The sequence below is a fragment of the Peromyscus maniculatus genome, chromosome 3 (genome assembly GCF_049852395.1).
Source record: "Peromyscus maniculatus bairdii isolate BWxNUB_F1_BW_parent chromosome 3, HU_Pman_BW_mat_3.1, whole genome shotgun sequence".
NCBI lineage: Eukaryota > Metazoa > Chordata > Mammalia > Rodentia > Cricetidae > Peromyscus > Peromyscus maniculatus.
In genome coordinates this window covers 162,286,608-162,309,991 of record NC_134854.1, presented here as the reverse complement: position 1 = coordinate 162,309,991, position 23,384 = coordinate 162,286,608, and the positions used below count along the sequence as shown (strand labels likewise).

General features: G+C 39.5%; 1 protein-coding gene across 6 annotated transcripts in view; it reads left to right on the top strand.

Moving 5' to 3' along the window:
* LOC121820837 (solute carrier organic anion transporter family member 1A5-like) overlaps window positions 1-21,442 on the top strand; it is a 47,093-nt gene extending 25,651 nt beyond the window's left edge. For 3 of the 6 annotated variants that reach the window (XM_076568218.1, XM_076568219.1, XM_076568220.1), the window contains 9 exons: window positions 1,000-1,098; window positions 2,172-2,393; window positions 8,155-8,319; window positions 9,479-9,674; window positions 12,140-12,305; window positions 14,288-14,460; window positions 16,988-17,052; window positions 18,119-18,236; window positions 20,420-21,442. In XM_076568218.1, coding sequence (XP_076424333.1) covers window positions 1,000-1,098; window positions 2,172-2,393; window positions 8,155-8,319; window positions 9,479-9,674; window positions 12,140-12,305; window positions 14,288-14,460; window positions 16,988-17,052; window positions 18,119-18,236; window positions 20,420-20,639 — 1,424 coding nt within the window. In that variant the 3' untranslated portion in view covers window positions 20,640-21,442. The remainder of the gene's footprint in view (window positions 1-999; window positions 1,099-2,171; window positions 2,394-8,154; window positions 8,320-9,478; window positions 9,675-12,139; window positions 12,306-14,287; window positions 14,461-16,987; window positions 17,053-18,118; window positions 18,237-20,419) is intronic. The other 3 variants (XM_076568215.1, XM_076568216.1, XM_042274265.2) reach the window with 1 other exon arrangement.
* Window positions 21,443-23,384: the final 1,942 nt, after the last annotated feature.

Below are 23,384 nucleotides of genomic sequence, written 5' to 3'. Positions count from 1 at the left end.
GGTAGGCATGGCAGTTACCAGAAGCTTCACTAGGGGTAGTACTCCTGGTCAAAGCTGGGACAGCTACCCACTACATCTTCTCATATCAATTAATGTAAGACAGCCTCCTGATGACATGCCACAGGTAAACCCATTGTAGACAATATTTCATTAAGACTCTCCCCCCAGGTAATTCAACATGTGTCAAGGGGAAAATTATAGCTAACTATCGGAGTCCCTTTGAAAACAGGGCTATGGAAATATCAAAAGGAGCTTGCTTGCATCATGGCTTTATGGGTCTGCCAGTGATAGTGCAGTCTTTGCCTTTAACTCAGTGTAAAAGAGAATTTGGAATGTGGCTTTAAGTGATAAAGCTTCTGTGACGCTCAGATTTCATTCACTTTAATAAATACCTGAGATAATGACTTATGAAGAGAAAGGATTCATTTGGCTCATAGCTTTGGAAGTTCTGGTCTATGTCACTGGAATGTGTGGTGTGGAGGTCTGCCATGAGGCAGCTGATTATGGTGGAAGGATGGGTAGAATAAAACCATTAATCTTGAGACTGGGATGCAAAACAGAATGAGTAATGAGCTATGGTTCTACTTCAGATGACTTGAAGATTCACCACCATGCCCTGCATCTGAGGATTCCTTCAGACTCTAGTGGTAATCCACAGTAATTCACATTGAAACAATGGTAGTTTCTCAATATTTAAAGAAATGAATATATGTATGTGTAAAATAATACAAAGCTTAATTTCTTTATATATTGAATATGAAAATATCTGAGGTAGTTGAGAGTGCAGCTAAGTTCTAGAGCACTTGCCTAGATTATTGGATTCGATACCCAGCTCTGCAAAGAAATGAAAATAAAATTGAAAACAATTCAATCTCAAGCCTTTTGTGTGTGTGTGTTTGTGTGTGTGTGTGTGTGTGTGTGTGTGTGTGTGTGTGTGTGCACACGTGCAAGCAAATTCTTTGTGTGGTTATGTAACTTCCAGTCTTTGCTTTCTTCCAGGGATTTTAAATATTGGAACGGTCATTGGCCCTTTAATTGGACTTATGTTGGCAAGCTTTTCTGCAAACACTTATGTAGATGTTGGGTCTGTGAATACAGGTAATACATTTTATTTATACAGTCCATTCCCTAGAGTGTGGAAGAAGGCTCCAGAATGCTGTGCCACTGCCTCCTTTGATCCTCAGTTGACAATTATCCCTGCTTACAGATTGCAGATCTCAGAGGAGCAGAGACAAAGATAAAATGTCTCCTTCTGATAAAAAGTCTGCCGATCTCTCAGCACATTTCAGCCACAACTTGCTCTCAAAAGACTTACTCACATAGGGTTTTTTTTTAATGAGGCAGTCAATGTGGATAATAAAATAGATCTTTCTGTTATGTGATAAGCACCAATTTGTAAAGTTTTCACAAGACAGATAGCAATACTCATTTACTACTCATATACATAACCTATACTACTAGATAAAATTAATTTTTTTAATGAATACACAAAAGAAAAAGTAATTGGATACCACGTGATATTTTATTTTATTATCTATCTATCAACGTGTGTGTGTGTGTGTGTGTGTGTGTGTGTGTGTGTGTGTGTGCTCATGTACATTGTTTGTGTGTGTACCTGCTGAGGTCAGAAGAGAATTTCAAATCTCTTGTAATCAGAATTGCAGACAGTTGTGAGTTTCAATGTGGGTTCTGAGAATAGATCTCAGGACCTACGCAAGAGCATCAATAAGTCTTAGCCAGTGAACTGTCTCTCTAGCCCCTCCCTCTCCTTCTGTGAAGTTTTGAGATATGACCACATCAGGTTAAAGCCAGTTCATTAGATATGCCTCAAATCTTTTTCCTGTCTTTTTGACATGAAGGTTTAACCTTTTACACCACGTAGCACCCCAGAACCTTTCTTCTTACTGAATTACAACTCATCAAGGACAGACACTTTTTCTAAAGGTTTGAACTAGCCAAGTCAGATGGCAGTCCTTGTAATCCTAACATTTAGGAAGCAGATGCAGAGGATCAGAAGTTCAAGGTCCAAATAAGAAGAATAACTAATGGGTGACAAGTTTACAATAATATACAAATTTTGTGTTTAGATGGCCTAGGATCCTTAATAATTTTCTGCAGTTTACACAGGAAAGAATGGTGCAAGCTAATAAAATGTCTGTATTTCTCCACAGATGACCTGACCATAACTCCCACTGACACACGCTGGGTCGGTGCTTGGTGGGTCGGCTTTTTGATCTGTGCTGGAGTGAATGTCCTGACCAGCATCCCCTTTCTCTTTTTTCCCAAAACACTCCCAAAGGAAGGACAAGAGGATAATGTGGATGTGACTAAAAGTGACAGAGAAGAGAAACACGGAGGAAAAGCCAAGGAGGAAAAACGTGGAATCACTAAAGGCAAAAAGAAAACTTTAAACCCTGTATTTGGTTTAGATGGGTCTGCAGTTAGTGGAGCATTTGTCATGCTGTACTGAGTTAAGATAGTTTGTCACTAATGGTCCCTACTCAGATGTGTTAAAATCCTTCCAAAGTTACCACTTGAGAGCAACTGACATGATTTGTAACCTGCTTATTTTAGGTTAGACTTTATGAAAAATTCAAGTTGATCTGATAATTCAATAAGCAAATATAATTTTATCATTTTGAAAAGCCTATTTTGCACAATATATTAGTCTAAGTTAAAAAACATGAATAACCAGAAATTCAGCTAAAGATAATGGAAGAGAAATATCCGTACAAAGGTAACAGTGTAGTTTGATAATAAAAATGTCTTTTTAGCAATGAGCATCTCGAAGTTAAGGCTGGAAGAGAAAACTTAAAAGGTGATATAATCCTCTGTATTTGAAGGTGTGTGATATTTTCCAGGAGAACTGTTCCCTAAGGAATAGACTGTTGTGAAACAAGTAGGAATGTTATTAACCTAAGATGCAGAGTAGTAACACTCCTGTAGAGACTAAGGTGAGAAGCTGAGTGTTCAAGACTGCCTGTTCTTATACCTTGGCACTAATTTCACAGTTGTGTGTGCAGAGACCTTTGTATCATTATCAAGAGATATGCTTTCATGGCTTGGGCTCTGGAATTCATAAAGTGTATACTTGGAGGATAGGAAGAATATTTTTTTTGCGTATCAAATGAGATTAACAGTATGTTACAGTCTTGGGTTTCTGTCCTGTTCTGGAATAGACTACTGTGGTCAGCATTTTAATGATGGTATTTGTATTTCCTCCACTACTCATATCCTCCAACATTGATATGCCCTGAACAATCACACATCTCCATTAAACACTATTGACTATTTCTGAGGTGCTAGTCAAACTGGCATCCAGTTCAGAGGCTTGAACTTTCTTAGAATTATGGTCATGTTAACAATTCTTATGAAAGAGCTAATAATTATTTTTATGTTTGACTGTATGATCTGCAATATAAACATATTGTTTTTTATTTTTAGTTTTAATTTTTTAAATATATCCTGACCACAGTATCCCCTTCCTCCACTCCTCCCAGTTCCCTCCAACTTCCCCTCTCCCACAGATCCACTCCTCCTCTGTTTCCCTTCAGAAAAATGTAGCCCTCCCAGGGACATCCACTGAACATGGCATAAAAAGATGCAATAAGACTAGGCACAAACCCACACATCAAGGCTGCCTGAGACAATGCAGCAGGAGGAAACAAGTTTCAAGAGTAGGCAAAAGAATCAGAGACACCTCCAACTCCCACTGTTAGGAGTCCCACAAAAACACCAAGCAAACAACTATAACATATATGTAGATGACCTAGTGTAGACCCATGCATGCTCTGTGATTGCTCCTTCAGACGCTGTGAGCCTTTACCAGCCCTAATTAGTTGAAATCTGTGGACTATGTTCTCCTGGTGTCCTTGATCCCTCTGGCTCCTACATTTCTTTCATTTCTGCAGGCTTTGCCAAGCTCCAAGGGGAGTGACCCAGTGGAGACTTCCAGTGTGGGATCTCTACCTAATGTTTGGCTGTGGGTCTTTGTATTTGCTCCCATCAGTTGCAGGTGGAAGCCTCTTTGATTATGATTGTACTAGGCCCAGATCTATGAGTATATGCCCTGCCTGCAGGGCTACAATGGGTTCTTGACCACCCTAAGGAGGGAATGTAGGGACAGGAGATACAAAGGAAAACACACCAAGTCTAGATTCTGATCAAGGTGCAAATTTATTTCTATTCCAGAAAGGTTTATATAGTTTCTGTAGGGTGGGAGGAGCAAGAAGCTGTCATCTGCATAATGTGGGGCAAGCTAACAGGATGTTTGTATAGGATGACTGTGCTACTGATATTCTATTAAGGAAGTTGTCTCCTTTGCCAATGTGGCCAAGGCTATCTCTAACTTTCTCTTCTATCAGGTCCAGTGTATCTGGTTTTGTGTTGAGGTCTTTTATCCACCTGGACTTGAGTTTTGTGCAGGGTGATGAATATAGATCTATTTTCATTATTCTACATGCAGATATTCAGTTTGATCAGCACTGTTTGTTGAAGCTTTCATTTTCCATTGTGTATTTCTAGCTTCTTTATAAAAAACCAGGTGTCCATAAGAGTGTGGATTTATTACTGGATATTGGATTATATTTCAGTGATCAACATGTTTGTTTTTTATGCCAATTACCATGCAGTTATTATTACTATACTTCTGTCATAGAGCTTCAAATCAGGGATGGTGATATCTCCAGAAGTTCTTTTATTGTTGTCTCAAATTTCTTTATGTAGCCACTTAGGGCTGTGAACTTTCTTATTAGCATTACTTTTATTGTTTCCCATTACTTTAAGTATGCTGTGTATTCATTTTCTTTGATTCTAGGAGTTCTTTAATTTCTTTCTTTATTTCTGCCTTGACCCAGTCAGTAGTCATTCTTTAGGAAACTGTGAAGTTTCCTTGAGGTTGTAGGCTTTCTATTGTCCCTGTTGCTGTTGAAATAAAGCTTTAATTTATGGTGATCTGATAGGAAACAGGTAGATATTTCAAGTTTCTTGTATATGTTGAGACTTTTTTGTGGCTGAATATGTGTCAGTTTTGGAAAAAGTTTCCTGAGGTATTGAGAAGAAGGTATATTCTTCCATGTTTCTGTGAAATATTCTGTAGATATCTGTTAGGTTTATTTTGTTTATTATGTCTCTTAGCTCCAGTATTTCTGTTTAGTTTTTGTCTGGATAACCTGACTACTGGTGAGAATGAGGTATTGATGACTCCTACTATCAATGTGTAATTTTAGCTTTAGTTATATTTTTTTATTACCATGTGTGCCCTTGTATTAGGGGCATTTATGTTAAAAACTGAAACATCATCTGGACTGATTTTTCCTTTGGTGAGTATGAAGTGTCTTTCCTCATGTTGCCTGATTAATTTTGGTTTGAACTAAATTTTGCCATATGTTAGAATGGCTACAGCAGCTTATTTCTTAGATCCATTTGTTTAAAAATCTTTTTCCAGCACTTTACTCTCAGGTAACATCTATCTTTGATGTTGTGGTGTGTTTCTTGTATGCAGCAAAAAGATGGGCCTTGTTTTTATTTCTATTCTTGCTGGGAGCCACAGGATTATGCAGTAGAGATTCAACCATCATTGATAAAGGTCAACCCATCACAACCAAGGATGAAGCCAAGACACAGGCGTGTTGGAATTACTGCCTTTTGAATGAATTGGCTTTTTCTTGATGTAGATTTTCTTGCTGCAGAAGCCATAACTTGTTACAGCTGTTACAAAATTGGGATTAATTCCCATGGTTTAGAGGTGTTCTGCTCATCTATTTATTTAAAATTCTATTCTTAAGTTCAAAGTCTGTTCTGAGATCCATGCAGTCTCTTAACTGTAATCCCCTGTAAAATCAAAATAAACAAGCAGATCACGTACTTTCAACATATAATGGGACAGTATATACATTACCATTCAGAAATGTATGAAAGGGAGGATAGTCAGGAAATACTGGACCAAAGCAAGATTGAAAACCAACTGGATAAACTCCCAAGCCTGCATCTTCATGTCTGATGTCAAACTCTCTTCAGATCTTCAACTCTTTTCAGCTTTGTTGACTGAAAACACACTTCCTTCTTTTGGGCTGGTCCCACTCCCTGTTAGCAGCTCTCCTTGACAAGTATCTCATGACTCTGATATCTACAACATCTTGGGGTCTCCAAGGCAGTCAGGATTCAACTCCATAGCTGCATGTAATGGCCTCTCCAGACCATGCAGGGATACCACTGACACATGCCTGGTCTCAGATGCTTTCCTTAAATGTAGAGGAAGATTTCATAACCCCTTTCTTCTATCCTTGACTCTAAAACCAGAACCACATGGCCGAAGCTGCCAAGTACTGCAGCTTGCTGAGGCTGGAACATTTCTTCCTCATTTAATTACATCATATCCAGCTTTCTATCCTCAGTGGTTCCCTTCACTACATGAGCTTGGCTATCCTGAATCTCAATCTGAAAACCAAGCTGACCTCAACCTCATAGATCCCCTTGCCATTGTCTCCTGAGTGCTGGGATAAAGGTGTGTACCACCATAAATTTACGTAAGTTTTTCTTTAATTCCTTTCCACAAGTTGGAAGATTAGCTGGGTGGGTTGTTGTCCTGAAGTCACTACTCCCTCTATATCATTTCTTTATCTGTTTATCTCCTTGAGCACAGGACATAGCCCCTTTCCACTTCCAGGAGCCCTTTCTTGCAATCGATGTTTTGTGTTTCTCACTTGCTCAGCTTGTTCATTTACAGAGTCTATACTAGGTTGTATTGAGATTTCCTCTGCCAACAGAATTAATCCACATCTCTTCACTTTAGTCTCAGGCAGATTCTATGGACAAGGGCAAAAAGCATCCACATTCTTCACCAAAATATCACATGATATTTAGGTAACATCCTAAAATGTTTCTCTGAAACCCCTAGAGCCTGTGCCCCAGGGTTTAAATAACTGTTGACACCACTGTCTTTCATGTTCCTACTAGGATGGCCCATTAATCCGAATTTATATCATTCAATTACTTTTCTAATCCATAGTCCTAAAGTCATATTCCTCCAAAAAAAAAAAAAAAAAAAACAACAACACATGGTCTATTGTATCACAGCAATACTCCCATCACTGATACCAACTTTTGTTAGTTATGGTTTCTATTGCTGAGAAGAGAAACCATTACCATAGCAACTCTTAGAAAGGAAAACATTTAATTGGGGCTTGCTTACAGTTCAGAGGCTTAAAACATATTGTCATGGTGAGTGGCATGCAATCAGACATGGTACTGGAAAGGAGCTGAGAATTCTATATCTTGATCTGCAGGTTGTAGAAGCAGTCTGTGTCACACTCAGTGTAGCTTGAGCATTGGATACCTCAAAGCCTACCTCCACAATGTCATACTTCCTCCAATAAGACCACACCTACTCCAATGATGCCTATACCTCCCTATGTACCACTCTCTATGTGGGGGGCACTTTATTTCAGACCACAACAACAAGAAAAGGAGAGTGACTTTTAAGTGTGAATTTCTGTCAAATTATTTTCAGTGAGATCCAATCCATTTAGTAGAGACAGGCTACAAACCTGACCCTCAGCTTTTTAAACAAGAAGGAGTTCTGGTTATATCAGTTGGAGCTTTATTTACACCAAGTGAGTCAGCATTCCTTACAGTGAGACCCTTGTGTTGAGATGTTTAAAAATATCAGTAGGTGCTTCGAATGAATGTTCTATTGTGAAGTGCTGCAGGGATGCTGTGGTTGGTTGAGACTCAGCAAGATTTCTAGAGCCTTCCTAAGCTTTTAGCTTCTCTGTTCTTGTACAAAGGAGTTCAGTGTCTGAACTCAATTTAATCAGAGAGTCCCTTACAGATTCCAGAGAACAGACGAGTCACTCTCTAGTGAATACAGGATATTAATAGAAGGAAAAGAGAAAAGCAAATGAAATTGTACAGCCACAGACAGGATTCCATCTACTTATTGTTTTGCTTGATGGCACAGTTGGGTTCTGATTCTTACATGGCCAGTTGTGTCACTAACTTGTAGAAGTGACTTAAACAATGATACTCAAAGAGGTAAAATGTATCTATCAAATGCATTTGTGCTACCCCACAGAATCTGTGAGAAGATTTTAGAACACTGGACACAAGATGCAAGGCCAAGTTAGCTTGATGATCTTGGTACTCTTGTTTCAGATTTCTTGCCATTCATGAAGAGCCTCTTCTGCAATTCGATTTACATGCTTTTTATCCTCCTAAGTGTGCTCCACCTCAACGCAATTGTCATTATTATTACCTTCATGCCTAAATACCTGGAACAGCAGTATGGAAAATCAATTGCAGAGATAGTCTTTCTCATAGGTATGAAGTCTCATTATTTCTTCAATAGCACTTCCCCTCCCACAAGAACATGACAAACAGAATCCCAAGGATAAGAGAAACAGTAAGATAATGTAAATAGTAAACTACAACAGAATTGAAATCTGCTGGGCTATTCTTATAAATTTATTCTTTGTAGTCTCCAAGGAAAGAAGAAAGGAAGAGGCCAGAAATATCCTCTCTATTCTCCAATCAGAATGAAAATTGTCATCATTATGGAAATATTGGGGGATGCTCATATCAGTCAATTTTCAAGAGTATGCTAATTCAAAGAAGAATACAGAGTTAACTCACTGGGATTCTGTATCTTACTTCTAGATTTTACTTCTGTGCTTCAAGCCCTGCCTTCCAAATTACTCCTCATTTAGTTGCTTGGTCCCCAGGTGGTCTGAGGATTTTGTGCAGCCACACTCTGATTTTCTTACTAGTACTCTAAATCCAGGGATCCTACCCAAATTTGGATTTTTTTTTCTGGGTTCATTTTACTCTTAATAACTGATGATCATAGGCTGCCAGGATCCACATTATTTAAGGATCTCTGAAAGTCCAAATTCCAGTCCCTACCCTCAGATGTATAAAATCAAATGCAACGTTAAGGAGCTCAAAGGATGGATGGATTCTTCCAAGCCTGGTGCTGGTGTATAAATGCAACCTAGCCAGGATTTTCTCTTCCCTTTTTTTTCTTCAATTGTTGCTGAGGAAGGAGACTCAGAAAGCAATAATGCTGGGCAGAATAAACAATGCACAAAATGTTCTACACTTGACAAGCATCGACTCAGCTACTACCTTCAAAATCACCCAGAGCTGAGTCAATTTACCACTAAACAGAGGGGTAATTACATGAAAAATAGAATGTCGTAGACATGTACATGCATGCATTCGTTTATGTGTGTATATGTTTGTGATGCTTATCAGGTGTTTACAACCTAATGCCTATGATTAAATAAACGCCAATACTTTTTAAAGTGACATTATAGGACATTTGAAAACCTCTTTGTACAAAATAGTAACATGTGAATGAGTAGGGGTTAAGATCACTGTATATTAGAGCTAAATAATTTGTTAAGTAAGATATTTGAGACAAATTGGTAACACTTTTTCCTGCTGTCTTCTAAAAATGCTATTTTACTTGCATTCATAGGTCTTTATACCTTACCTCCAATATTTCTTGGATATGTAATTGGTGGCTTGATTATGAAGAAGTTCAAGACTTCTATGAAGAAAGCAGCATACATAGCTTTCTGCCTAACCCTGACTGAATTCCTTCTATTTTTCTTTTACTTCTTAATAACCTGTGATAATTTCCCAGTTGTTGGCTTAACTACCTCTTATGATGGGTATGTTTCCTAATGAAGATCATAATATTTTTTAGAAGAGCTAGTCCATTTTCTTGAAGAATTCTGTATGACCATATCATTTTGTTACAACTTATTGGTATTGATCCATGGTTATCTTTAATTTTTCTCCCATCCATCAATCTTATACCAACGTATATAAGTTATAAGCTTATTAAATAAGTCTGGGGATGACTAGAGAGTAAGTTTATGATTTCACATACATATGGATGGTTATCATGGTAAAACCCTAGTCTACTTTAAAGTGCAATAAAGAAAATAATCTAGAGCTTTGCAACCTAAATTATCCATGTATTTTGTACTCCATAAACAGATAGCATTCAAAGTACACAATACAGGCCAGTGAGCCTTCAGAGGTTTCTACAATAGGCACAAATCTAGCATAATTGAATTGAATACATGGTATGTCAGCAAAAGAATATATTTACATATGTCACTGGTATAGTTATATCTCATGTATTGTGTAGACTTAGATTTTGCATTTTAAGGAATGTCTGGTCATATTTTGCATAGCATGGGAAATTTAAAACTTTGCTTAGGGGGCAATTATACAACCAACCAATCAGTTGAAATGATTATAAAAGGATAAACTTGCAGGTTCCTTTCAAAGGGCTGGGGAGATGACTCAGTGGTAAAGTGCTTGCTGAGCAGGCAGGAAGACCTGAGTTCAGATCCCTAGAACTCACCTACAGCTTGACATGCTAGAGTATCTAGGGTTTTTTATTAAAAAAAAAATCTTTACTTTTACATACCAATCCCTGTTCCCTGCTCCCCCTGCTTCCCTTCTCTCACTCCCCTCCATATCCCCTCATCCCACTCCATCCCTCTCCTCATAGGGAGTAAGGCCTCCCTTGTGTAGTCAACACAGGCTTGCATATCAAGTTCAGGCCCAACCTAGCCCCTCCCTGCTGCATCAAGGCTGAGTGTGGCATTGCACCATAGGGAATGGGTTCTAAAAAGCCAGTTTGTGTACCCAGGTTAAGTCCTGGTCCCATTGCCAGGGAACCCACAAACACATCAAGCCACTCAGCTGTCTCCCACCCCCTGTACTCAGAATGGTGTCTACCCCTATTGTCATCATAGAACCTAGATCCAGTGACTGATGGAAGCAGATGCAGAGACCCACAGCCAAGCACTTGGCCAAGATCCTAGAGTTCAGTTAAACACAGGGAGGAAGGATTATAGGAGAGAGGGGGATCATGATCATGGTGGGAAAAACCACAGAGATAGATGACCCAAGCTAGTGGGAGCTCATTAGCTTTGGACTGACAGCTGGGGAACCTGAAGGGGACCACACTAAGCCCTCTGAATGTGGGTAGAGTGTCTGTAATCCCAGCACTCCTCATGTGAGATGAGAGGCACAAGCAGGAAAACCTGAAAGGTCATGGGCCTGCTAGTATGACATTTGCAGCAGTGAACATCTGGGAACTCTGTCTCTAACAAGGTAGAAGAATATCTTCTGACCTCCATATGCATGCTGTCATTATACATGTGTGCTTACACACACACACACACACACACACACACACACACACACACACACACACGAGAGAGAGAGAGACAGAGAGAGAGACAGAGAGAGAGAGAGACAGAGATTAAAAGAAAATTTCCTTTCAAAATTCTTATGAATCATAAGATTTGAATAATTCCAAATATAAAATCATAAATAACTATATATACATACACACATATAATCACTGATTTGGATCTCTTTTTAAGAAAGTAATTATTCTGTTCATGTTTTAGATGTGAAAATAGAAATGGGGAATTAATGAGTTTACAGAAAATTCCTTCCACAATGCCAAAGTAGAGCTGTATGTACTGACTCCATCTCCAGTCCTGCTGACTTTACACTGTTTGAGTGACAGAATGTGAATTCAGACTCTAGACTCCCACATTATCCTCTTATATCCCATTCTAATTGTTGAGTTCTCTATATCTAAGAACAGCATGTCTGGTCACGCAAACCACTCTGTTTTCTGGGCTAAATGAAGCATCTATCTTAGCAATGGAAACACAGATTTTGTTCCCAGCCCTCTTTCATTATTTCCCATCATGGAGGTCAATGAGAGATTACCATCTTCATTTTTAACTGTAATATCACAGTATTTTTCTATATGGTAGGCACTGAATGTTTGTTTCTGAAGTAATTGAAAAAGCAGTTGTGTGACCACCAGAGCAGATAACTTGTGTCACCAAATCATAGTACAGAGACCACACATTGATATTTGGAGTATTTCTGAAATGTTTCTCTCTCTGTCTCAGTCTCTCTGTGTCTCTCTCTCTCTCTCTCTCTCTCTCTCTCTCTCTCTCTCTCTCTCTCTCTCGTGTGTGTGTGTGTGTGTGTGTGTGTGTGTGTGTGTGTACATGCTGAAATGAAGAGAAGGAAACAAAGTGGTGCTTGGGTAGCTTTTCAGTGTCCCTAACATTGTTTAAAATCATTTCAGAATCCAGCAGCCTTTGTACGTGGAGAATAATGTCCTTGCTGACTGCAACACAAGGTGTAACTGCTTAACTAAAACGTGGGACCCAGTGTGTGGAGAGAATGGCCTAGCATACATGTCAGCCTGCCTTGCAGGCTGTGAGAAGTCTGTTGGAACAGGAATCAACATGGTAAACACCCTTTCAGTGATCTGGGCTGATGTTTTCTGTGCCACACTAATATGTGCTATGATCTAAGCCTACATCTGCTATAAAGCAAAATTTAGTCCATGCTAAAAAGAAATTAATATATTTTATGAATAACTAAATTTCCTTTATATATTTATACCTGACCTTATAATTCCTAGACGTTATATAAAATCTTGACAGAGTCTGAGAATTATTTTGTAATTTCAAAGCAGTTGAGACCTGAGAATTATTTTGTAATTTCAAAGCAGTTGAGACCTGAGAATTATTTTGTAATTTCAAAGCAGTTGAGACCATTATTCAAATGATTGGAGTTAAAATGCTCTGGCTGGGCTGTAGAGCTAGCTTAGCTGTTAAGAGCACTTGCTGGTCTTTCAGAGGACCTGTTTTCTTCCCAGCACCCACTTGGAGCATTGACCAACTCCAGCTCCTGGCAATCTGACACTCTCTTTTGCCTTCCTCAGACACCCACATGCTCCTGCTTGTATACACACAGAGAGAGAAGCAGACACATAAGAAAACATAAAAATTACAACTTTAAAAAATCTGCCCCTTTTGTGATAGGATCTCATGAAACCCAGGCTGACCTCAAACTAGCTATGTAGTTGAGACAGGCAGAAAACTTATCTTTTGGTATCATGAATGTCTTTATTTATTTATTTATTTATTTATTTATTTATTTATTTATTTATTTATTGTAGTCGTGTGTGTGTGTGTGTGTGTGTGTGTGTATGTGTGTGTGTGTGTGTATGCAAGTTCTTGTGCACATGGAGGTCAGAAGACAACCTCAGCTGTTGACTCTCAGGTCCCACCCACTTTGTGCTTCTGAGATGGGATCTCATGGCCTGGAATTTGCCTATTCTGTTAGGCTGCCTGGCCAGTGATCCCCAGGGAGTCCATGCTCCCATCTTCAGAGCACCAGTGTTGCACACACATCCTCCACACATGCATCTTTCTCATGTGTGCTGGGACCTGGACTCCGGTCCTCATGCTGGTGCAGGACTCTATAGACTGTGCCATCTCCTCCTGATGGTTTAGCAGGAAATAGTTAAGCATTTTCCTTGTCTTAAACTTGTTATAATACTTACAGACTTGGTTGGTAATCAAAGTGAAATATAAATTTTGTTCTTATTCAGACTAAGAAACGTAACAACTCAAACAAGATTTGACTTCATTGTTAAAATAAACTCTTTTTCTTGGGGACATGACTATTAGTAAGCACCTAGCTATTCCATCAGCATTCTGAAACACATGCTGTCTTAGTACTTAGTACTCGGGTCAAAACAAAACAAAACAGTATTTATTGACTTTTTAAAAAAATTATTTGCAGGTTGAAATGTTGGCTTAGTGAGTAAAGGCATTTGCCACCAGCCTTGCCATCATAACATCATCCTAGAGACCTACAAGGTAGAGGAGTAGAACGAAGTCCCATAACTTATCCCCTGACTTCTACATGTGTGCCATGATACACATGTGTTCACACATAGACAGGCACACACACACACAGACACAGACACACACACACAGACACACACACACACACACACACACACACACACACACACACACACACACGTAAACACACCTACAGGAAAAACAAAACAAACAAGAAAATAAATATAAGTATTTAGGATAATTGATTTTTTTGAAAATTTATTCCACGTGTTTAGAAGAATGTACCAGTATTTTAAATCTACCCCTTTATATTTTATGATAGAATTCAAAGATACCAAAATGAAAAGGAAGGAAGTAAAGGGGGAAACTAACCTCTGTTTTACTCTATATTTATTATTTAATGAACTTTGTGCTCCACTTGGTCCTCATTCATTCTGGATGAGTGCTCTTACTCTGAGTCATATCATTGGCCCCAACACGCTCCATTTTGGTCTAACTGGTCCTGTAGAAACTATTGAAGGTTTATGCCCAATATTTTTCTCTCTTAAATGGGACTTTGCTTTCTTTGACAGGTGTTTCAAAACTGCAGCTGCATTGGGTCTTCAGGAAACGCATCTGCAGTCCTCGGGCTGTGTGAAAAAGGCCATGACTGCACTATCATGCTGAAGTACTTTTTCACACTGGCACTAATTGGCAGTCTCATCCACTCCGTAGCAGCCATTCCTGGGTATATGGTTTTTCTTAGGTAATAAGTAAGTCTTTCATTTATCTTTCTCTCTTTCCTTCTCAGTAGTATGTGCATATGTGAGTAAATAGTGTGTGTGTGGTAAGTGTGTGTGTGTGTGTGTGTGTGTGTGTGTGTGTGTGAGAGAGAGAGAGTGAGTGTGTGTATGTGTGTGTGTGTCTGTGGTGTGTGTGTATGTGAGTGAGTGTGTGTATGTGTGTGTGTGTGTGTGTGTGTGTGTGTGTGTGTGTGTGTGTGTGTGGTGTGGGCTCCTAGTGCCACTAAGAGCACAGGGAGGTCAGAAGACAGTATTGGGGAATCCGTTCTCTGCTCCTCTTGTTTTGAGGCAGGGTCTCTCTTCTTTCTTCTGCTGCTGTCCTGGCTGTGTACTCCAGCATGCCAGGCCCTCAAGTTCCCAAGCAATTCTGTTTTCTCCTATTTCACTATGGGAATGCTGGGGTTACAGATGCATGCTCCTGAATTGAGTTTTTTATCTATTTTTTTACATATGTTCCTGGGTTCTTGGTCATCTAGCCTTTGTGGCAAGCAACCTTACACACTGAGCACCCCAAATGCCATTTAGATTTTTTGGTCAGTTATTAAAATTCCATTTCCCAAGAAAGGCTCTTGGAGTCATCGTTCTCAGAACCTCAGTGCTCTGAGATACCTTATCAATATTCTTATATTGAGCATTGCTATATTTAACAGTAATTTAAAGTTTTCTGGAATTTTCCTTCTGGCCCTTTTCTTTTTTCTCTCTTTATGTCTTAAGCCCGCATTAAGGGACATCTTGTTTTGGCAGGGAGAGAGGAGTTGTCTAGCATTCACTTCCTAGGCTTGGCTAACTAATTTGCTGAGAGTGAAATCCTCTGTGTAAAAGTGACCAGACTCCCTGACATCCTGAGCTCAACTTGTCTTTAACAAAAAACATGAATGCAATAATAGCTACTATCTAACCAATATAGGTGAGTGCAATTGCAGCTACTCTCTAACAATGAGGTACAAGAATACATGAATACAATAATAGGTTTATTGTAATCTTCACTTCCCTCCTATTCTTCTCTCTAAACAGGAGTACGTTAATGCAATATTTGACACTGAAACTTCTAAAAGAAGTGAGGAAGAGCAGAGCCACATTTCAAGGTTTTTCATAGTTAGCAGGTGTTCTTTCCAGTCTAGCAAATTTCACACCCACTAACAATTGGAAAACAGCTGAAGCCTTCTTTCTTGTCTCACTGGAATTTAGAAGCAAAGTCAAGCTAACTATGATGTGCGATTCATAACATTTTATCCTTATAGGATGGACCAAGCTTCTCCCTCCTCCCTTCCCTTCCCTGTGCTTTTTTCTGTTACCTTGCCCAGAATCCCTTTCTATCCCATCCCTTCTCCTCCTCCATTCCCAAATCCCTTTCCCTTTCCTTCTTCACTTCCCTCCTATTCTTCCCTCAATCTCTCCTCTCCTCTCCCTTCCCCTCCTCTCCTCACCTCTCCTCTGCCCTCCCCCTCCTCTCCTCCCTTCTCCTCTGCTCTCTTTCCCTCCACTCCCCTCTCCTCACACCTGTCTTCCCTTCCCTTCCCTTCCCTTCTCTTCTCTTCTCTTCTTTTCCCTTCTCTTATCTCCTCTCCTCTTCTCTTCTCCTCCTTTCCCCTCCCCTCCCCTCCTCCTCTCCTCTGCTCTTCACTCTTCTCCTTTCCTTTTCTCTCCCATCCTCTCTTTTTCCTCCTCTTTCCTTTGCTTCCCTCCCGTGGTTCTTTCGTTCCCTTGTTTCTACCCATCATAGCCTATAGTGGAATATGATATATATTAGGATATATATATATGTATATATATATATATATTAATTTTCCGTGGTATCATATACTATTCTTATATTCACACAAATGGAGATGTGGTATATGCCTTGTTCATAGGTTCAGGCACAGATAAATGCATCAAGTATTACTGGTTCTTACAAGTGAGGGAGATTTGGCTGTGCTGTCTCTCACCCCATAATGCTCCAGGCTGATTCAACTGATATGGCTACATGGAGTCTGCTTTCTCCTTCACTACTCCAGGTACCTCTGTTCCAGAGCAGCATGCTCAGTTGATAAGATTGAGTTTTCCTCATAGAGGAGGATGGTCATAGGTGAAGGGCATGTGAGCAGTTATACTCTTCTGTTAAAACTTCCAAGCACTCTCAAGATATGCTCTCATGTTTACTGAATGCCTGTTCCCATTTCCATGCTTCATAGTCTTTCTCAATTGTCTTACTTTCTGAAGTTGATTCTGTAACTGGATGTGAAAAATGTGACTCATTGATGTTTCAATGTATGATTTTAAAAAACATTCAGTGTGGTGTGTGTGCTTTAGATATGTGGAGATCCCAGGACAACTTTCAGAAGTCATATGCCTTCCTCTGGGTGAGCTTAGCAGTGGAGCTATACTGTCCTCACCACAGGATGAAAAGCTTAACCATTAGGATCATGAACTATGATGGTCATCGGAAGGATGCTAGGACAGACACGGGTTTGCTTGTTGTACTTTTATTTATGTGTATGTATTTTTCAGGAGTATCAAGTCTGAAGAGAAGTCACTTGGAATTGGATTACATGCATTTTGTACAAGAGTATTTGGTATGAACAATTTCATAACACATCAGACCAATACTATACTAAGTACTTAGTAAACAAGTTAATTTTTGCTGAATAAAAAGATAACAACTATCTTGTTAACCCAAAACACAACCCTCACCTTACAGGGAATAAGAGGTTTTATTCTGGGATCAAATATGAGTGACCACAATGTGAACACAGATTCAGGTCACCCAAATATCAGTTTTCAACATGGTGACATTAGTGATGTTTATAGTTGGAGAACACAGGAAGTCATGAATAAGGCACCTCTCAAATACATCTGAGGGAATGTCAGCTAGGTTGGTGACAGCAAAGCAGGGAATTCTCTGCTGTAGGGTGAGGTGCTATCTGATGGCATTCTTAGGGTTTGGGTGCATGGAGAATAGAGACCTGTTCAGTCACCACATCTCCTCAAAGGCTCCCTGTGATAGTTATGGATGGACATGAGGGCAGACACAGGGAAGGCCAATGCATGATACAAAAGAGAAGAAACGAGAATCTGTCTCTGGATCTGCAGTATCCCAGCTGTCCACATTCAGGAAATTACAACGCCCTTGTGGTATGTTTAACATACATGTGCTCTGTCCACATAACGCTGAACTCCAGTTTAAAGCCCCTGTGTTCTGAAATGGCAACTTTTAATTAGTCTGAGAATGAGGTAACTGCAGAGGTGAAAAATATTTCCCCTTGTCTTTCCAAAGCTTATCTATACTTAATTACACCTTTCATCTCTTAGTAGGTTCAAGAATAAAACAAGAAGGAAATGTTTTTGGTAGTCAGATGTACAGAAAACTAGCACAAGGCATTAGAAAAAATACATGGGACCATGGTTATAAACTCAATGAATGCTTTACTAGCATTTTTTACATTGTTTTATTTGTTGTGATCTAGAAACTTTACATTAAATTATAATTTCTAAAAGTGGAGAGGCATTGATTCATATTTTGGTATACTGTTTTTTATTTAATACTGAATGGAGGTACTTCTAAATAAAATAACACATCTCTCTCTCTCTCTCTTCTCTCTTCCTGGCAATGGGCTGTTTTTCTTTCTCTTGTCACTGCAGCTGCCATTCCAGCACCTATTTACTTTGGTGCTTTGATAGACAGAACCTGTTTACACTGGGGGACTCTGAAATGTGGAGAACCAGGGGCGTGCAGGATGTATGATACGAATAACTTCAGGTAAAGATAATTTTTGAGACCTACTTTTGTAGTGCATAAACTGTCCTCATTCATATCTAACACTTTCTTTAATGATAAGAAAACATTTGGCTTCATTTTTAGAATGCATGTGGATGGTATAACTTCCTTATTATGTATTCTAATATTTCTTATTTCTAAAGTGTTTGATACAATTAAGCATGAGTGGGTTTCCTAACCTAACCCTTCATAATACTTTTAAAATGGAGCAGGTGTCTGTGTAGAGGCCCTGGAGCAGTAGGGGGAGAGCTGCATCTGGAGCTGAGCTAGCATGGCAGAACACTGGAGATAAACAGGACAGCAAGTTCCAGAGACCAATGGCACTGTTGGTGGAAACAAATCTCTTGGCTCCCACCATCCCATACCTATGAACAGAGAGAAGGACTTTTCCCTTCCACAGGGGTCAGTATGGCAGTCCCAGCACATTCAAGCAGCAGGGATTCTGACGTTCTAGCTCCTGGAAATGTCACAGCCCTCTCATGCTTACAGCCTGATATAATTAGAACCCAAATCTGTGGACGGCCCTTGCAGTTTAACAGCATGCCAGGTGTTGTCACCAGGGGCCTCCTTGAGAAGGGGCCTGCTACCTGAATTTGACTGATGGTCTCATCTCTGAGAACCCACAGATGCTCCACTGCACTTAGTGGTTGGCTGCCTCATGGACATTACATGGCTCAGTAGAGCAGTTGTGGTACAAACCGGCTGAGAGTTTCACAAAGGGGGAGGATGCTGTCACACATACACATAACTGAAACCATTAACCTCAAGAGCCAGCAGACCAGGGGACCTGGCCTCTGAGATCCGGGCATTGCTGCTGTTTAGACTAAAGGCAGTTACCTGCATGGTCCCCACCATTCTCGTGCTTCACAGGCCCCTGTCACTAACACTATAGGAAAGAACTGTGGGTTCCCTGCTGACCTACGCACAGAGGTCATGACGGGCTGATCTTGAGCCAGACTTAGGCTGTTACCTTGATGTCCCTATAGGGCAGGAGGCCCCAAAAAGCCCACAGAGAACCTGTGTTTGCTACAGACTGCACTGTGCTCCTCCTTTCTTGTAAAACCCCTTCAGCCAAAAGGAATTTTGTCTCTCTGAAGGTATGACCCAGTTCTGTCTGTTTCTGGGTGAGGAGGATACTGAAAAATTCTGAGAAAGAAAAAGTGCTGGCTATTTCCCTGTCCACGAATGTGTATGGCTGGGGTGGCTACTATCCCATTCTCAGCCTGGCGTGCCTATAGTAAAAGTGTTGAAGGCCTCATCTACTTCTGTCAGTGTATCTATGTTGGACAAAGCTCCAGTTGCCTTGACATCCCCAGAATGGAAAACTGTAGCCTAGAATTGTGAGCAAATTCACCATTTCTCCCTCAAATTGGTTTTGACAGGGTCTTTTATAACAGTGGCATGAAAATAAACTAAGATATATGTTAATCTATCCCATCTAGAAAAAAAATACTCAACTGTATTTCTAGACTGTTGTATCTGGTTTTAAACATCTCCACATATATAACATATTTATATTTTCCCACTGTAGATGTAGCTATGATCATTTTCTCTGTGCTAAAGTAGTTCAGGATTTCTTGTCTAAGGAATGGTGCCACCCACTGTGTGCTAGTTCTTCTCAACTCAATAATGTAACCAAAATATCTCCCTCAGACATGTTTATTGGCCAACATATTCCACACAGGCCTTCACTGAAACTTCCTTCCCAGGAGATTCTAGATTGTATAAAGTTGATGGCCCTATCCATCACACCATATTTTCCTATAACCATGTTAAGAACATGAAAGAATGCTTTCATAGTTATTTAGAAATGTACATGTCACAATACCTATTTCCCAAACACATTAAGTCCAGAAAACTGAAGACATATTTTATCAAATATACAAAGAACAGATGCTTATAACAGTATAAAAGTTATTCTCATAAATGCTGAAAGGGAAATTTAACTAATATCAAGAAAGTTTTACAGTCTTCATGCTTAACTTGGACAAGTTCAGCAAATCTAAAGAATTACATATTTAGCAAATAGATTATATAAATTAAATGGGCAAAATAATCACCTGATGTTTTTCTTTGAACAATAAATGATCTGTAAGAATATTAAAGGTTAGCTTTCACTGAATGCATTAAGAGTTATATTAATACAGATCAGTTGTTTTCAATAGGAACATTTACATTGGCGTGCCTGCAGTACTAAGAGGATTGAGCCTTCTCCCAGCAGTCTTCATTCTAAAACTCATGAGGAAGCGCCAACTCCCTGGGGAAACTGACTCTTCAGAAACTGAACTTGCAGAGACAAAGCTCACAGAGAAGAAAAGTGAGTGTGTGGATGTGCACAGAAGTCCTGAGGTTGAGAATGACAGAGAACTGAAAACTAAGCTGTAATGAGTTTTCTATTGGCCTGCACAAGCCCATGACAGAGTGTGCAATTGGTTCTTTAATTGTGAGAATTCTATGACAACTCTTTTCTTATCCTTAAGGACCTCAAAAATTATTTTACTCATTATAAAAATATTTACTGATAGCATTTTTAGAACTTCAGGGTAGCACTTAAGATTTTTTGCAGGGAAGACTATGGTGACCCCACACTGAACTTTAAAGCTGTCTTCATTTTCAAAGAGCATTTTCTCTTTTAACTCAATATAAGCCTGTGAGTATTTCCCACATATCTTCAAATAGTATTAAAACTGTCCATTCCTAAAAACACTGTTCAATTTCATTAAATTTATGCTTTAATGTTGGAAGTATTTAGAGCTGAAAATATGCATCTTTGTTGTGTCACATTGAATAATTATCCTTTCTACATGCAAGACATCTGCACATGTCTATGTCTATTTAGGAGTTGTAAACTTTTTTTTTTTGAGATATGCTGATTCCAAAATATGACTTCTCATAATGTGTGGCCTCTTGTTTTGTATCCCTTCTTTTATTACTCTTGTCAAACATTTAATTACTTTGTTTAGAGCACTGATACATTTAGTGAAGTTATTAAAAATCTTGTAGCAAAGATGGTTCGAACTTTTTTTATAGTAATTCAAGACTGGGCATGAAAGTCTTTCTTAAAAACCAGTATTTGAGAAAGGCAGACCTTGCAAAGGCCCTTTGTGGAGACAGAACTCTATGTCAGTAGTAGAGTGCTTGCCTAGTTTGTGGCAACCCCAATGTAAACTACTGATAATAAAACAAAATACATTTAAAAATGGATGCCGTATTTACAGTTCAACAGACTGCCTTCTCATATGCAGGTGGCCTCTTTGGTCCAGTGTTCATTTTACTCATGGGTCCTCAGAGCACCTGGTTATTAAATTTCAAAATCATCTCAGAGTAAAATGATTTAACAAGGGCCAACTGGATGGCTCAGTGGAAAGGGGTATTTGCCACCAAGTCTGACATGATAATTTTGATTCCTGGGATGAAGAAAGAAAACCATCTCTTGTAAATTCTCCTATACCCTCTGCTGTAGTTCCTCACCCTCAAACAAATAAATAAGTGAAAAGAATATAGAAAGTTGTAAAGTGTGACTATTGCTATAACATTGGAATTAATAAAATTCAAGGTTCACTTTAAAATCCAAATCAAGTTGTGATGGTTTATTTGAGAACTGTCTCTCCTAGGCTCAGGAATAAAGACATTTGGGTTCCAGTTGATAACTCTGCTTCGGGAGGACTGGAGGTTCACCCTTAATCAAGAAAGTGAACCACCAGGCTAGGTGTTGAGAGTTAAAAACCTTTTTTATTTCCAGCTCCCTCTGCTTTGTGCTTTTGTTGAGAATCTGAAATCTCAGCTTCCTGCTCCAGTCACCATGGCTGCAGCTGGCTGTTATTCCTCATTGCCATGAGGGATTTCCATCCCTCTGGAATCATAAGCAAATAAATAAATAAATAAATAAAACCTCTTTTCTTCTACAGGTTGCTTTGTGGTGTTTTATCTCAACAGTAAAAAGTAACTGATAAAGAACTCATCTTATTTTGTGGTGATAAAGAATGAAAAAAATTTAAGGAACAATTAGCCTGTCTGTTGTAGAGCCATGGTTCACGATAATTGCATGATCAAAACTATTTCTTTCTGTTCTTCATTTTCCTTCCCTTGGTAATGAAAGTCCATAATATAAAAATGACATAAATCCCTAAAGATGTGGAGGATGAAGAAAGGAAAGGTGAGGGGTAGAGGTCAATATCCTGTGGTTATTCATGCACAGTAAAGTGAGAAAGAACATCTACCTGCTAGAGCAGAATGTAGGCAGCCACAATCTTAAAAGCTATCAAAGGGAACCAGAATGTTCATTGGAGAGTTAAGTTGACAGTTTCTGTTGCTGGAACTGAGGTAAATCCACTTCCAAGAAGGAAAGGCGTATTTTGCTCCAGAGGTTTCTGGCTCTGATCACTCAGCCCTGCTGCTTTGGACCTGTGTCTATGCAGCACATTGGGGAAGAAACTCATAGGAAGGAATTTGCTGACCCCACTTTGGCTGGAAATCAAAAAAAGAGAGAGAGAGGGGGCAATGGCGCCCAACGTGTTGGCAAAAGTTTCTACCTAAAACCTGAGAAAAGATTCTAAAATGGAGCTAAAAACAGCTTCCTAATTGTCTCTCTCAAATGAGCGGCAGCCTGCCGGTTTGAGCTACTGGCGGGTTCCTAGCGTGAGAGCTCGGTCTGCAGTATGGCGGGAATGAGGCCTCTGCAAGTGGCACATTAAGCTGTGTGGTGGATTTAGCCTTTGCTAGTACAAAACAAAAAGAGGTTTCTGGGCTACACGCTGCTTGGATAAAAGCACAGACCCACGATGGCTCCCAGAGCTGGCAGAAAATGTACCACCGCCATGTTGGGAAGCTGAAGTGGGTGGAGCCAGCAGCCTCAGCGCCGTTTCAGGCTTAAAAGGCTGCAGTTTAAAGCAATAGGCTCAAGGTAATATAAAACATAAACCACATAAAGATGGCTACCACACAGAGAATCTGGATTATGTTCTCTTTGATATTTGTAACTGAAGAGAAACATTTGATTGCAAAAGCTGTTGAGTTATGCCAAAATGTGTATTTTAAAGGTACCTTAACTTCAAAATTTGGCTATAAGGATATGTTGCTTTGGAAAAGAGGCTCTGCTTTTGTTTCTACAGAAAGCCAGAGGCTATGGAT